The 18,296-nt window shown below is 30.9% G+C and overlaps 1 protein-coding gene across 1 annotated transcript in view; it reads right to left on the reverse strand.

The window, feature by feature from the left end:
- Positions 1-241: 241 nt before the first annotated feature.
- Positions 242-18,296, reverse strand: part of LOC114346480 (DNA replication licensing factor Mcm2) — a 91,031-nt gene continuing 72,976 nt past the window's right edge. Inside the window, exons 9-13 of the mRNA XM_028297218.2 lie at positions 14,713-14,969; positions 11,912-12,116; positions 7,591-7,773; positions 2,422-2,577; positions 242-611 (exon numbers count right to left, since the gene is read on the reverse strand). Coding sequence (XP_028153019.2) covers positions 477-611; positions 2,422-2,577; positions 7,591-7,773; positions 11,912-12,116; positions 14,713-14,969 — 936 coding nt within the window. The 3' untranslated portion in view covers positions 242-476. The remainder of the gene's footprint in view (positions 612-2,421; positions 2,578-7,590; positions 7,774-11,911; positions 12,117-14,712; positions 14,970-18,296) is intronic.

Below are 18,296 nucleotides of genomic sequence, written 5' to 3' on the forward strand. Positions count from 1 at the left end.
TATTTGTATGCCCATTTCTCTCGGTGTGTTAATCTTCATTATTTCAGTTTTATTCATGTTTATCTCCATACCCACTTTTTTACCTTCTTTGGCTATTTTCTCACATTTTTTTTCTTTGCTGAAAGTAGGCATACATCATCTGCGTATTCAAGATCTTCTAATAGTTCAAAGGTATTCCAGAGTATCCCAGTTTTACTGTTGCTGCTTTTTCTCATGAGCTTAACAAATTAATAAACAGAAATTATAAAAAATACTGTATATTAACTGTTTTAAAAACTATTTACAAAATACTTAGTAAAAAATTATTGTCTCCAAATGCTAAAAATATTTGTAAAAAATCGTAAGTATTTCTCTTTTCGGCTCCTAGAAATGGAGCAATAAAAAAGAGAATACTGTATTATACTACAAACTTATGATAAATCCCACTGGTATAAAAATGGATGATTAACTTAATTTTAAAACTAATAAGTTAAATTTTAATCTTCTGTGATCATCGATTCTGGTACTGTATGTATTATCACTTTTCGCTTGGCATCATAAACGAAGTTGTTAGATTCAAATATTTGGCTTTGGTAGAACGGCTTGAGATCGTGAATATCGATTTGTTTGGCCTAAAAATAAAAAACAATTTATACAAAAATACTTGAATATTCTATAAAATATATTCAATAATTTATGGGATACAAAAACCATCTATAAATAAAGTATATTTTTTTGTGTGAATTTGATGGCCTTGGCCGAGCCAATTAGCCAGACATTTTGTTATTTTAAAAACAAACAAATTTGTTTTTTCAATCAGAGTTTTTTCAATCAAACTCTAAATACATAACAAACTAACATATTACAATTATTATCTAAATAATACACTGTTTTGGTTGAAATTATATTTTTTTTATTTTTATTTTTTTTGTATTGTTTTTATATTGTCAATTTGTTTTTTGTTATTATTTTTATTTTTTTTTTATTATTATTTTTTGTTTTTTTTTTACTACGCTAAGACATAAACCCGATTCAACTTCTCGGAGGTTTACATTTTCTTAGTTTTTTTCTTTTTTTTTTCTTTGTCTTTTTTTTGCTTTTTTTTCTTTTTTTTTGCTTTTCCTTTTCTCTTTTTTTTTTTTCTTGTTCTTTTCTTTTTTCAATTATAATATACAATAATTACTTAAATCTACAGGGTTTAAAAAAAATAACAACAAAACAAACATGTTTGTTTTGTTTTAACAAACATGCCTGCTTTAACAAACATAAAGTATATTCAGAACACATAATGAAGATGTTAGAATATGTTGACGAAGATATACTGTTAAACGGAGAACGATCGGCGTACTATTAAAGGCAAGAACAGCATTCTAATGAAGGAAGATTTTTAGTAGTCACGGTATACAACTCCCAATTAAGGTCCCCTTGCAGAGATGTTATGTTTTCCTTGTACTTTTGTACTGACTGGAATTGTGGACCTTGTCCGAGGCATCCATGACGCGCCTTTTGAAGGATTTGAGAACTAGGCATGTGCTACAGGCGGTTCCATGACATTTCGTAACGCGACAGTGCGTAACGGCGACAGTTGGTAACTATACAAGTTCGTAACGGACAATTCGTAACGTCCAAATTGAATTATGCTGCTTATTTTTGTTAACGTGGAAACTACTGTTATTACAGTTATAAATGAAATTATGTTTATCAATTTAACGAATCAGTATCAGGATAAACATTTTAAGGCATTTCATATTTTGTGTTTCAGAATATAATAAAAGTATTTAAACACGCAAATAAAAATTATTTAAATAAAATACTTTACCTAGAAAAATGTTTACTTAGAAAGTTAGGAATGTCTAAAGACGGTTGTCGGCTTAAAGATTTCACGAATTACTTCATTATTCCTTTACCTAATAAAGTAGGTATATGCAAATTTAATGAACAATAAGAGGGATAAACTTTTAAAAATATTGTTAAAAGTTTGTATGTATTTAAATATTTAAAGTTTGTATGTGTTTAAAGACTTTTTATATTCTGAAACACGAAATATAAAATGTCTTAAATATGTTTATCCAGGTACCTACTATTTCGTTAAATTGATAAACATAATTTCAATTGTAACTGTAATAACAGTTAGCTTCGACGTTAACAAAAATAAACAGAATAATTCAATTTGGACGTTACGAATTGTCCGTTACGAATTTGTATATGTAGTTACGAACTGTCGCCGTTACGATGTGTCGCTGTTACGAACTGTCGCTGTTACGAGATGTTTGGTCACGGCTACAGGCATACTGAGAATTTCTTGGATGCACGAAGTTACTCATAATGAGGTCTTGTAACGAATGAGAAAAAACCGCAAAATAAACATAGTAATAAAACTACGCAAACTGGTATGTGAAAGGGGCATTTAACATTACTCAATACTAAACAAGACCTGCTTACCTTATCCATAAGATCTTTCTCGTCAATCTCTATAGTTAGTGCTTCCATTTCTGTGGTATTTCTTTGGAAGGTAAGTTGATCCTGTGCGAGTTGCCTTAATATATAGAAGAGAAGCTCACTGTGATCCTTCTTGAAAAGTAAATATCTTTGGAATACCTGTAAAACAATATATTGCTATAATTTGGAAACTACTATTTTTTACTTGGATTATTAGGATGACTAAAAGCTAAAAAATGTTATAGCTCGAGTAAATTGAAAAATACACATTTAAATATAACTGCTACTATATACTAGAACTAGAGATTTCTTTATCTACCTTAATATCTAATTTTGGCATATAAGTCTCAAGAGAAATGTACTCGAACATACAGAGTGAGTTTTATGTATGGAAACACTTAATTATCTCGAAAACGGCTAGCACGATGTTTATAGATTTTGGTGGGTAAGGGTTTTCTAATGCGGCCGATATTATAGTGGTAATTACATTATTGTCAGATCTTCCGTTTTTCTGGAAATCTAATGAACTTTCTTATTTCAAATGGAACGATTTTTGGAAATGGAATTATTTACATATATTTTTTACGTATTGAAGTCCTTAAGAAGTACTGAATATTTTTCATGTTATATTCCCTATACCTAAATATCATAATTTCGGAGTTATTGCTACGTTTATTAAAAAAAAAAATGTTAAACAAATTATAAAAATAAATTTTTTTGGCCCGGGCAGATATTATTTTAGAATTGGATCATTGGGAACAAAAAAGATCTTTTGAAATTTTTCTTAATATGCGCTTCATTAACAATTACAAAACAATGTTTTAGAAGGTTTGATCTTGAATTTCGGTACTTCATAATTTCAAAAATTATATTTTGTACTTGTGTTTTTGAACCTAAAAAATCGTCATTTTTCGTTTTTTTTTTCAGTTTTAAATTGTTATAACTCGAAAACGATTAACTTTGGAGAAAAATTACAAAAGACCTTTTTTATTCCCAATGATCCAAAGAATCTAAAATAATATCAACGCGGGCCAAAAAAAATTGATTTTTATAATTTTTTTAAAATTTCTTTTTTAATAAATACAGCAATAGCTCCGTTATTATGGCTTTAAGTATAGGAAATATCACATGAAAAATAATCAGTATTTCTTAAGGACTTCAAAACGCAAAAAATATACAAGGTGTTCCATTTGAGATAGGAAAGTTCATTAGATTTCCAGAAAAACGGAAGATCCGACAACAATGTAATTACAACTATAATATTGACCGCATTCGAATACCCTTACCCATCAAAATCTATGTGCAAGCCATTTCCGAGATAATTAAGGGTTTCCATACATAAAACTCACTCTGTATATAGGCTTTATGGCACTCTGAAATAGAAAAGAAATAAATGTTTGTCAGAATGTCAGAAATAATACAATCATCGGAAAATAATCATATAAACTTCCCATTATTAACACTGAAAATTAAAATAGAAAATAATATCTAATCTTATAAAAGCCTAATGCGACAAGTCGTGTAGTCTGTTCGGGACATTTGTCGGTATGTAAATGTTAAATGACGTTCAATAAACGTCGCATGGCGACGGGCAAAATCACTAGTATAAAAATAAACATCCACGAGGAAAAAGTTTTCCTGTAGTTGGCTGTATACCATATATTACAAAAAACAAGTAAAATCCTTTATAAAAGGTATATTAAAATTCCCTAAAAAGGGCTACATCACAGAACTAGTTTTCGGTCGGATAACCGTCAGTGCTGACAAGACGCTGACATGCTAACCACCAAAATACAAAAATATACGGGTAAAAACCCTTTAAGCTTGATCCGTCATGGAAATATAGATTAAAATTGTGAACTTGAACATGGATGCACAAGATATCACATGTATTCTGCTCGAGGTACCATTTTAGCCCAAATTGAGTTGTTCACATGTTGAATAGATAGTGACAACTGGCGAATGATAACGGAAATCCTGAATGATGACATGACAGAATTGCCAGTTTCACAGGAAGTTGAAATATTTACTTGTTAGTTATGTAGCCACTGGTGTAAAGCTTGTTAAAATAGAAAACAGTAATGACCATCACTCCACTGTGATAAAAAATCAATTAAAGTAAAATTAAACTTAAATAAATTAAAGTAGGCAAACCACATTACACATGAAATCGAATAACTAAGAAAATCGATAATAAATCCTTTTGTGGTCACACCTAGGATTTGGAAACGCATTTTGTGTTGATTTAAATTTCTCAGTTATTGAATTTATTTAAATAGTTGGTAGTTGTTGGAATATATGTAAATGCAAGAAAAACCACAGTAGGGGTGATAGAAGAGTAAAAATGTCTCAATTAATCCAGGGACCAATTATCATTAAAAACAAGCTCAGACTTAGGCGATTAATTCCTAAGGATTCCTATCTCCTCTTAGCTGACATCTTCATGGATCATTTAGAATCCGTGCATATCATTAAAAATACTGAAATTCTCCATTGGTATCGATACATTGATGATTGTTTAGTCATTTCAATTAATCAATTAATTTTCTCGACCTCACTATTACCAGATTAAATGACCACTCCGATTTCAGTATCAATAGGAAACCCGACACAGACCGACCATGTCATACCACTATCATCTAATCACCCCATGTCACATAAATTTGCTGCCTTTCACAGTTACATACACCGTCTTGAAACCATCCACTTATCTCAATCCAACTACAAGAAAGAATTAAATATACTTCGTCAAATAGACTTCAATAACGGTTACGATCCACACATCATAAACAAGCTCATTCATAAAAGACAGCTTAAGGTCTTAAGACAGGCTGCGTTCCCTGGGGATTTGACAACCAAACCTACTAATGCTTCTATAGCATTTCACCAAGATAGGCTATCTGGGGATATTGCAAATATTATCAAAAGATCAGTAGATAATATTCACATTTCTTTTAAAGTATCCAATAACTTAGGACAATCTTGATCCAATTCCAAAGATAGTATCAACTACATGAATCGTAGTGGTGTTTATAAACTACAATGTTCTGACTATGATGCTACGTATATAGGAAGAACTTGTAGATCACTTGCTTCTCGCTCTCTTGAACACACCAAAAGAGAGAACACCTTTAGTTTCTCCCAACATCTTAAACATAAAATACATCCTTTGAATATGCCAGATGATGTCTCTCTACTTCACAACATCCAACAGAAAGATTTCTTAAAACTGGATTTGTATGAGGACCTAGAAATAATCAAAGAAAAACAAAAAGTCTGAAATGTGTCAACCATGTTTCGTTCAACAGGGACTTCCAACCACTCCACAGACAACTTTTCTCTTAACATTAATTACAATATTACATTCCACCCTTTTACTGCTTCCTTCACATTCTCCATCCACTAATACTAATGCACTTATAATTGATTTGGTACAATCCACAATGATTTTCTTTTCATTTTCATCCATCAAACCACTATCTTCTATCCAGTGACATACAAGTAAATTACTGATATTATCATCCACATACATTTCTATCATCAAAAAAAAATTTGATCTATATTCAATTTATCCCCCTTAATTCTACATATGACCATCTTCACCCCATCTATTCAATTTGCCATTACCATAACATATCACTTGATAATACTCATTCATACTAAAACCAAATCAACAAGTTTCATTGTTTCTTTCTGGGGCCCGTTCATGCTCCATTCTCATTAATTATCTCATATACACCTTCCATCCTCTCCTCCTCCCTTCCTATAGCTACATCTTATGACGGTTTGCTCTTAAACCCTTGGGGTTCCGGGTAGCCTGCGGGGTCCTTAGGAATTAGTCGCCTAATTCTGAGCTTGTTTTTAATGATAATTGGTCTCTGGATTAATTGAGACATTTTTACTATTCTATCACCAAAATGCAAGAAAAACCCCTACTGTGGTTTTTCTTGCATTTACATATATTCCAACAACTACCAACTATTTAAATAAATTCAATAACTGAGAAATTTAAATCAACACAAAATGCGTTTCCAAATCCTAGGTGTGACCACAAAAGGATTTATTATCGATTTTCTTAGTTATTGATTTCGTGTGTAATGTGGTTTGCCTACTTCCATCTTGGACAAACATCACCTGACTGCCTTTTAATACAGTTACTCTAAACAGATAGCTACAACATCAAGTTTAATTTTACTTTAATTGATTTTTTATCACAGTGGAGTGACTACTCCTTCACTTTACACTTTACTTTACACCAGTGGCTACATAACTAACAAGTAAATATTTCAACTTCCTGTGGAACTGTCAATTCTGTCATGTCATCATTCAGGATTTCCGTTATCATTAGCCAGTTGCCACCATCTATTCAACATGTGAACAACTTAATTTGGGCTCAAATGGTACCTCACATGTGATATCTTGTGCATCCATGTTATGTTCAAGTTCACAATTTTAATCTATATTTCCATGACTTCTACAATTCGTCTACTTCTTTCTACAATTGTAATGTATGTTTCCATGGATCAAGTTTAAAGGGTTTTTACCCGTATATTTTTTTATTATGGTGGTTAGCACGTCAGCACTGATGATGATCGGTTATCCGATCGAAAACTAGTTCTGTGGATAAAAATATAACTTTTATAAAAGATTTTACTTGTTTTCATTTTTTTAATAAACATACAGAAATTGTTACTAAGTAGAAACAGAAAATCTTTAACCGAAAGAAAACTTATAAAAATGAATGTGGTAATGGAGGAAATGTTCAAAATAAAAGTTAGTGCAGACGAAATTCAGATAAAAACCCTTCCAACGATCGAACTCTTCCACATGTTGATCACAATTAATTGTAAATCGAAATCGAAGAATGGAACAAGCTAAGACAAGCATTTTATTTTTGGAAAATATGTGTCACCTAGATTTAAAAATGAGTAATTTTACGTTAGATTTCTGTTTTTCTGGACACTAGTTTTGTTTGTCAGCTACTTTGTTTATTTTAAACACTAGTTTTGTGTGTCATATCTAAGTAAACATTGCAAAAAGTTTAGGAAATAGCAGTGAGAAAAATTATGATCAGATTAAAAAACTAAAAGTTACTGACATCTTATAATAATTTTTAGTTTGATATCACATTGGGTAAACAAATGAAAATTTTTATACCACAAAAAGCATTACCTGTCTCATGGATTTCATCACGCTATATTTCTGGGTTTCTACGAAGCTTTCTAACATCATCCTTACTGCCATATTAACATCGTCTTCTTGTACATATTCCCTTAGGTGCATTTTGGCATGTGCCTCACTCATTCTAATAATACTTTCAATATGACGGACGGTAATTGGTAAGGAACCAGTAGCCTATAAGGAACTCATTTAGTTATATGACAATTATTATCAATAGCTCATTTTTATAATCATTTATGAGAATATTAACACACAAATGGGAAAAATGAAAAGCTTTCAAAATTTCATGCGAAGATAGATACAGTTGAGTCCGTGAGTCTTTATCCGTGCGTCATTAATACCTGGCGAGATAAAACATACTTTTTATCTAGCATCATTCTCTTCCACGCATGAAACTCATGACAAACCAGCTGCCGTTTGTTATTAAGTAAAAACACATGTTATTTTTATGAACCATCTAGACTCAGTGCATTGAAAAGAGATAGGCACAAAAAAAGACGATTCGGTATGTTTTCATATTTTAGGCACAATTTGTTTGACGTTTCTGCTTAGTTTACTTTTCTGGCGTCAGTCAGTTGAATTTTTTGCGGTTTTTGTCGAATTTTGGCGTTTTGAAGTTTCTTTATATTACACAAACAGTTGTTTTCACAACTAATTTTATATTGGGCTTTGAAATTTTAAGGTAAATAATTATATTTTGGCAATTAATATTTTTTATTTTTTTTTTTCTGTGAATTTGATGGCATTGGCCGAGCCAATTAGCCAGACATTTTGTTATTTTAAAAACAAACAAATTTTAAAAACAAACAAATTTAAAACATACAAAGCTAACGTCATTCACACAGTAAAGAAATGATTGTGTTTAGATTTCCGTCAAAGTGAATAAAATAACAAAAATAAAATGTTATTGAATTTTTTTATAAATTGTTTATTTATTTATTAATCAATAATAATAGAACAATTTATTGAGCTACTTCAAATGTAGCTGTAATTCTGTACACAAATTTTGAAGCAAAGCTTACATTTGACATTCTATATATTTGATAACGTCAAATTTTATAATAAAACCCGTAATCGGAACAGTAGCCACTTTCTGTCAGTTGTTGTTGCGTGAAATAGATTTTCGACTTATTTCGTATGCTTTAAATGATGACGCACGGGTAAAGATTCGCGGACTCAACTGTACACATATAAATATATACTCACGGGCAAAAATATTGCATAATATGGATTCCTTTATCGCAGGAATAGGATTTCTTTTTCGAATGCGATGTTTTAAAGTATCGCATAAATGCTATTATCGGATTTAAATCTAATCTGGGCTATATACTGGCCAGAATAATTTTTAAATTGAATCTCATCAAGGTAAGTATTCACCATGCTAGCGACATGAAGACGTGCATTAGCACCAATATGTCCTATCTAAACTTAGGCAAATATGCAAATTGCATATTTTGCATATTATGCATAAAATATGCAAAAATGTAAAATTTTGCATATCGTCGCTGATTTGCAAAAAGGTGCCAAGTGACATTTTATTCAAAAGAGGGGTTATATGCAAAAATGATAGGTACGAAGATTCTACCTATTCTGTAAAAAGGGGTGAAGTGTATTACTTATTGTTGTTGAGATAGTCTCATAATTTTTTGGTGTCAAGTAACACTTTTTTAAACTGGTTGTGTAAAAAGGAGCTAAGTTCCACTTAGTAAAAATATAAAAATGTTACTTGGCCCCATTTTGCAAATCAGCGACGATATTTTTATAAGTGTGCATAAAGTGCATATAATTTGAAATTTTGGTTGTAACTACATATTTATATTCTTGTAAGAAATAGCTTGGAAATCCCAATATTTTGTTTTATAATCTCCTGGTATTAAAATTTTTGGTATCGAAAGTAGTAACTAATAAAAGATAGCGGCTTATAGTTTTGTCCTTGAACGTAAGGGTTCCAAAATGTGCCAGTTTATATCTCTAGGCAAAAATTTTTATTTTAACGGCCAATTTCACTTTTGTTGTTGAAGTCGAAAAATTGAAGCCGTGAACACGTGTCTTTGTAATTATTGTGAATAATTGTACTTTGAAAATGCCGAAAATAAACTGTGATAAAATTTGAAAGTGTTTCAACTATTATAAGACCTTACAAAGAGGTATTTATGGATATGGATAAAGTTTATTGCTCATTTTGTGGCAAAACCGTAAGTACTTACATATTATTTGTTATTTTATTTTAAATATTTACACAGTGGTACAAACATGCATTTCAAAAATTGAGAATATTTTGAATAAGTGCGAACAGAAGGCTGGTTCGCAAGAAATCGATGTATTTTTTCTCTTTTCAAGCATTTTTTAAATTTCTTGAGATGAAAAAAATATTCAAAATGCAAATCATTCAATAGTCTACTGATAGGTCGCTATTACTTTTTTCTTGAACAATAGCATTAGTTGGCCTTTATTTTACTGAACACAAAAAAAACATATATATTGCACTTAAATAATTAAGTGCTTTTAATTTATGTTCATAGTATTTTTTCTCTAAACATAAAAAAAAAGGTTGAAGCCTCCTGTAGTTATTTCTTGACATTTTCAAGATTACTGCACCAATTTGTATTGGATATTTTTAATGTTGTTCTGAAGCTATTTCCTTGTGGCATTTTTATGATTAATTATTTATATGGGAAATAAGCCACAATTAAAATGAAAAAAATAATTTTATTAACGTTTCGACGCCCAAATCGGGTGCCGTTGTCAAAATACAAAATATTACTAAAATAAATAAAAGTGTTGTTACTAAGCAAAAAAATTCTTCTAATAATTTATTTAATCTGACTCATTTATATTGGCAATTCAGACATCTTATTACACATTTTAAAGTAGAAGACTTTAAAATGATATTGCCAATATTTATGAGTTGCGTTCCTGGGACGACTTACTGAAAGATAGCAGTTCATTCGATTACATGAAATCAACCCCAACTCAAGAATATCCGTATTATAATTAGTAATATTTTGTATTTTGACAACGGCACCCGATTTGGGCGTCGAAACGTTAATAAAATTATTTTTTTCATTTTAATTGTGGCTTATTTCCCATATAAATAATTAATGGATATTTTTAATTTAAATATTGTAAATTGTTATGCAAATAAAAGTTAAAATATTTTGATAATTTTAAGATTCCTACGTCGATTTTTATTTAATATTTTTAACAGAATTCGCTGCAAAACGAAAATGAGAAACGTCTTACATTTCAGTTGATTCGGAGAGGTCCATAAACGCCCCTATGTACGTTTCACCCTTATTAGGGATCGTTGGAGGGGTACATATGGTTCCCTCTGTGAGGTATATACCCCTACAAAACAGCATTTAATAATTTGTTGATACGACAATTCGAAATAATATCCTTTATTTGTAAAAATACTTAAACTTAAATATTTAATTACATAAGCTTAGTTTGTAAGATACATAGGTACATGTTAATTAATATTTATTACATGCATATTTTCTAGATAAACATGCATATTTTTGCGTAAAATACTGCATATTTATGCGCATAAATATGGCGCTAAGTCATATCCAATATGGCTTTCAAATGGCAAAACTGATCTAAAATATTTTTAATGTACATATCAGTTGGTATTCAATACCGCTCAGTAGCACTATGCCGCCACCACCAAAACTAACGCTCTGTATGAGGTTACAACTGATACACTGTTGGCCAACTCTTCCATAGACGAAGTTTTATAAATCTTGCTTCCATATGGTTAACGGTACGCCTGATGTAACCTCATACAGAGTGTTAATTTTGGTGTTGGCGGCATAGTGCTATGGAGTGGTATTTCTTGGAAAGGAGATACCGAACTTGTGGAGGTGATTGGGTGAATTACAGCTGATATTATGTACATTAAAAACATTTTAAATGATCATGCTTTGCCATTTACCAGCCATATTGAATAACAAATTCGTTTTAATGCATCAAGATGCAGATATTCATGTCGGTAGAATAGTGAATACTTACCTTGATGAGATTCAAATTATACTGGCCACCATATAGCCCATATTAAATTTAAATCCAATTATACCTTTTATATCACACATTAAAACATCGCATTCGGAAAAGAAATCCTATTTCTATGACACTGGGGGCAGCACAAAAAATTTTATTTCACACGTTAATTTCAAAACATGCAATATTTTTGTCCGTGAGTGTATATATAAACACGTATCTGCACATATTATTCACATAAAATATTGTAAAACATATGAGAAAAAATAAAAACAACTTGAAACAAGCTGTATAAAAAAAAATTGTTTACCAAAGATTCTTGTCTCAGTTGACTGTAGATATTAGCAACTTTATCTTGATCCATGTTTTGTAATTTTGGATGTATATTCTGTCTAGCATATACTATATACTTTTTCAACATTTCTTGTGGTATCTGCATGTCATTTTGTGGCTCTTCGGGAAGTTCCTGGTCTTTCTTTGATGGATGGTGACGGATATGTGAACCGACTACAAATCTAAAAATCAAGGGAATTTTATTTATTTCTTCAAAAAAAGCATAACAAACACATCTGACAATTGGGTCCTTCCATATTAACTCAACACACCTAATTTCCACCCCTCTTCAGATTTGGTTATAATTTGGAATACTCATAGTGGCTAATAAGGGAAACAAAAACTGTTTCCCAAATATGATTATGTAAAGTTTTCCAAAAAAATCCAAAACACCGCGACCATACTTTATTGGAAGGGTTGTAGAAGCTGTCCTAATTGAGCTAGAATGCTGGGAGGGGTTTCGTTTTGCAGCATTTTTAAAACTCTTTACAGTGATATATATACAGCATGATTTTATGATAAACAAGTTTTTTTCAAAGAAAAAAAAATATTTTGATTAAGATTTTTTCCAAAAAGTACATAATTCAAAATATTTATAATATTTCTACAAATACATAATACTGTTGTTAATAACATAAAACTTTTATCAATCATGGGATGGTGATAAGTTCTAAAAGGGCCAATGTCAATATTTCACTTTTTTGTACAGCTTTATTTAAAATTTAATATTGACAAAACAAAGCGCAAAAAATTGACATTTGCCATTTTAACACAAAGTTACATACTGTGGCTTGGTGTTAAAATGGCCAGTCAATTTTTTGCGTTTTGTTTTGTCAATATTAAATTTTAAATAAAGCTGTACAAAAAAGTGAAATATTGACATTGGCCTTTTTAGAACCAAGCCACAGACATTATATATCATACTAATGACGCCATCCATCTGAGCGTGATGACGTAATCGATGATTTTTTTTAAATGAGACTATAGGTCCTGTGTTATGTTAGCTCATTTGAAAGGTTATTTAATTCTCTGTTCAGTAATATAAACAACAACATAAATATTTATACAGGGTGGCAAAAAGTTTTTTTAAATTAAATTAATTGACAAAAAAGAAGAATGTATGTAATTAATCTGTTTCTGGCAACAGTAAAATCTATTTTAAATTAAATAAATTACATACCGTCTTCTTTTTTTGTCAATTAATTTAATTTAAAAAAAAAACTTTTTTTGCCACCCTGTATAAATCATTATATTATTGTTTATTAATTACTGAATAGAGAATTAAATAACGTTTCAAATGAGCTAGCACACGACACCTAGTCTCATTTAAAAAAATCATCGATTACGTCATCACGCCCAGGTGGATGACGTCACTAGTATAATGTATATGCCAAAAAATTACAATTTAAAAATAAAAATCGAAATGTTTCGGGATTTTTTACATACAGCATACTGTATGTGTAAAATTTATTTTTTTTTATGTTGAACCCATCACCATCCCATGATAAAATTTTTATGTTATTAACAACAGTACTATGTATTTGTAGGAACATTATGAAAATTTTAAATTATGTACTTTTTGGAAAAAAACTTAAAATATATTTTTTTGTTTGAGAAAAGTTTGTTTATCTAAAAATCGTGCTGTATAATATATCACTGTAAAGAGCTTTAAAAATGCTGCAAAATGACTCTCCCAGCATTCTAGCTCAATTAGGACAGCTTCTACAACCATTCCAATAAAGTATGGTTACGATGTTTTGGATTTTTTTGGACAACTTTATATAACCATATTTCGGAAACGGCTTGAGATAAAAATTTAAAATTTTGTATTTTTCTTCATCTAATCATCCACTATGAGTACTCTAAATTTTAACAAAATCTAAATAGGTCAGGAAAAAATTAATTCAAAGTGTGTTGATTTGACCTGGAATAGCTCTTGCTGCTTCTATGATATATACATAGTCTAAAAATGCTCAATGTGTGGCATAGGTAGGGTTACCATACGTCCGGATTTCGTCCGGACAGTCCGGATTTGAAAGACATGTCCGGATTGGCGTCCGGATATGAGAAATGTCCGGATTTTTTTCTTTACTAAAAAAATGGAAAATACTAGGCCCAACGGTGAGAAATTTCATTCGGCGCAGCACCTTACGCCTAAAGTATGTTAAAGCATAGGTGTATTTTAAGTGTATTTTAAACTCGCAGAGATTTTCGATGTTAGTTGCATATTGTAACGAAACAGCTGTACTTTTAATTGTGCCACATGCCTTTCGCATATATGTAAAATGTAGAGGTAGAAACACAGTCAAATTCATATTTTACATTTTGTCCGGCTGTCCGGATGTCCGGATTTGGCCTTAATAAATTATGGTAACCTTAGGCATAGGCCACTGTTGCTCCGAGGGCCTCAATTATAATATAGAAAATAAAAAAAGTGTATAATAATCCTAAGGAGTAAATATGTATCCATCCTAAGGAGTTTTATTTAAGTATGCACCTTTAATGCTACTACAATACTACTTGTATATAGTATTTAAAGGGTTTTTACCCTGATATTTCTTTGGTGGCTTAGCTGGCATCCAACCTGTTTTAACACTGATGATGATTTTTTATAAAATCGAAAACGTTCTGTGATTTTTAACGTAGCCCTTAAAGGGATTTTTAATAAAAAATATTTTATACCTTTTACAAAGGATTTTTTCCAAATATTGGAGAACAGTTAAAAATACTTTTATATATTGAATTAACTATCAAGCACATATAAATACTTAATCTTACTTAGCTAAATGTTGATCTTGAATGGGATCCACTTCATCCCTTACTACACATAATATGTCAAAACGAGATAAAATAGGATCGGATAGATTAACGTTCTCGGCAAAAGTCATACTGGCATCATAACGTCCACCAATAGGGTTAGCAGCGGCGATTACTGAGCATCTTGCTTGAAGACTGGTGACTATACCTGCTTTTGATATAGAGATAGACTGCTGTTCCATGGCTTCGTGAATTGAGGTACGGTCTTGATCATTCATCTAAAAAATAATAAACAATTGTTATTCAAATCGAACGTATGCAAAATTAATCAAGTTGTAGCCTTATGCATATCGGTGTAATAATATTGTTGCTAGACAAGTAAATGTCATTTTATACCGGGTGTTACAATCATACTGTGTTTTTTCCTTAAAGTTCGGAACACCCTGTGGAATATTCTAGCCTACATAAAATATTGAAATTAAAACTGTATTGTAGCCTTAAGCTTTCGTAACATTTTCTTTTTTGATTCATTTGCTTATGTTGGATAATAAAAAAGTTAGGTGCTTTAACAACTAGCCATGTTCTTCATCAATACAAGGTGTTTCTAAATAAATGCGACAAACTAAAATGCGATAAACATTTTAGATATATCCCGTATGCACGCCAATGGTGAGTATAAAATTCTTATATGTCAAATTATTGTATGTCAAAAAATGCAAAATAACTACCTCTTAAAACCTACTAAATTTCATTTGCATATCTCAACCGGTTTTAGAGCAATAAATAAATCGCCAGTTTGCAAGAAAAAATTCAACGTCCCGTATCTCGGAAACGAAGCATTTGCGGATATAGGTTTAACAAGCAAACGGTCAATATTTTTTCATGCAGAATTACCCCTTAAAGTTTGTTGCACTTATTTAGAATCACCCTGTGTTGATGAAGAACATGCTTAGTTGTTAAAGCACCTAACTTTTTTATTAACCAACATAAACAAATGAATCAAAAAACAAAATGTTAAGAAAGCTTAAGGCTACAATACAGTTTTAATTTCAATATTTTATATAGGCTAGAATATTCCACAGGGTGTTCCGAAATAACGAAAAAACACAGTATGATTGTTACACCCGGTATAAAATTACATCTACCTATCTAGCAACAATATTATTACATTGATCTTCTTAAATAATCAGGCTACAACATACCAAAAATAGAATGTGTGTGTACTTTGTACGCACGTAAGAAGTTATACTTTTATTATATGATTTCAACGAAATAAAGATAATTAAAAGTTTATTTGTATTTTATTTAATTAATAAACTAATTTTGATATTACCACTTTCAAAAAGTTTTTATTAAAACAACACCAAAAATTAAAAAAAAAAAAAAAAAAAAAAAAAAAAAAAAAAAAAACAGGATAGCAATCGTCCGTGTCAGCATTTGAACCCGGTCGCGTTATGTAGTCGAATGATCTACCAATAACCCATCAGGGTTTTGTTTTTACGGCTTTTGGGAAGTAATGGACCGCGATAGTCGTGACGTCAAAAAAAGGTTTCCAAACACGTTGTGTCTAGGTACACGCTAAAATGTACGCAAATAAAAAAGTCGAACTTCATCAAGCTAGTGACTATTTAGCGTGGGCAGTGACTGTATATTTTGATACACGCTATTTTGATATGTTTAGTGTTTGTTTGATAGAAAAATATTTGTTATGACCTTTAATTCTACCTAACTTTTTTATTTGCGTACACGTTAGCGTATACCTAGACACAACGTGTTTGGAAAAATTTTGACGTTTTGACGTCACACTATGACGGTCCATTACAAACGACGGTGACAAATAGATCAAGTGAAGTATTAAATATAAAAATGTTTAAAATACTTATTATCTTACTCCCAAGGAAGACAAATCCAAAGACACAAAAATTTAATAAATATATTTACTAAAAACACTAATATATTATTTTCAAACCTTAGTTGCGCTGATAAATACATAACATGGATGATTTAGCAACTAACAACATACTGTCGATGTGCATGCGCCAGGGGATGTAAAAATTCACCCTCGTGCCTAAAGAAGTATAACTTCAAAAAAACACTTAAATCGGACAACTGGTTTAGGAGATTCGAGACATCAAACTGTCCCATTTTTAAGGTGCTCCTTTAATTTTGCCGGTGTGTGTAATATCAAGCCTGTTACATAGATGTCTACACAAAAAAATTACAAAATTTTTGTTTAAACTAAAAAACACCAGTGCAAATGCCGTCTTCTAATTAATGATTTACGACAATCGTCAATCTCACAAAGCATATTGTTTTGCATGGACAATTTTTTCATTTATTTAAGTGGAAATTATTGTTAATTTGTCCTAAACTTTGTTTTTTGTTTTTTCGCTTTGTTTCGCTTAGTTTTAATAATATCTATACTTCCCTTGAAAATAAATATTTGAATTTGCGCTAAGACTTCTATCTCATTCCAAGACTTTCCTTGACCTCTTATCTCGTCCATGATGGATCTTCTCCAAGTTTGTGCTGGGCGACCTCTTTTTCTCTTTCCTTGGGGATTCCACTCTAGGGAAGTCTTTGCAATACTGGACCTATTTTTTCGGAGTGTGTGACCGATCCAACCCGCCTTTCTGGATTTTATTTCATTTTCTACCATCTTTTGTTGGGTCAGATGTAGTAGATCTTAGTTTCTGATTATGTTTGTCCAGAAAATACGAACAATTCTTCATAGACCAACTTCATAGAACAGTTAACAAAGATCTGCAGTTCGTCAGTAAGGGCTATTATTTTAAGTTGTTTTTCTCCCATTTGGTATCCTTTTCTAGTAATTACGTTTTTATTATTTCATCCATGATCAGGTTGAACAATAAATGACTTAGGGAATCTCCGTCTTATCCCATTACCAGCTTGAATTTGGTCAGTTAGTTACCACGTTTTTATATATTTCGCCTGTTCTTTGTCTGTCTGTCACATTGTCAGGGGGAAAAATCTTGTAAGCGAATTTAAACATATTTCCCGATTAGCTAGATATTTGAAATTTTCATTTCAGAATTTGATGACAATGCAATATTCAACAGCTTTTACATGGATGCATGGAGTTTAATTTGAAATTTTAAGCCATTTTAAATTTTATATGGTAAAATTAGTTCTCACTTTTCTCAAAAGATGGCGCTACTAGTAGTTTTCTCAATAGATGGTTTTCTCAATAAATGGCATGACATAGGAATTGAAACAACAAAATAGTTTATAATTTTATATTGTCTCCTAGTTCTTTTTTATAAAAGTGTAATTATTCATCTTCTACTTTTACTTTTATTGTGTTGTTCAGGTAGATGTTTTTGATCGTTTTAATTATTCCCAGAGGTAGCTCTCTGGAGTATAAAAAATGGATAACGTCCTTTAATTTTACGCTGTCAAATGCCTTCTTAAGGTCCACGAAACATAAGTATGCCGGTTTTTTATATTCTAATGATTTCTCTTGAACTTGCCTCATAAATATAGTGTCGGTGCATGATCTTCTCGACCTAAAACAGTGTTCTTCTGCTAATGTTAAAATTTCATTCAGTTTGTTTATCACTTTGGTTGTTAATTTTAATGTTGTG

The sequence above is a fragment of the Diabrotica virgifera genome, chromosome 7, assembly GCF_917563875.1.
Source record: "Diabrotica virgifera virgifera chromosome 7, PGI_DIABVI_V3a".
NCBI classification, from domain to species: Eukaryota; Metazoa; Arthropoda; class Insecta; order Coleoptera; family Chrysomelidae; genus Diabrotica; species Diabrotica virgifera.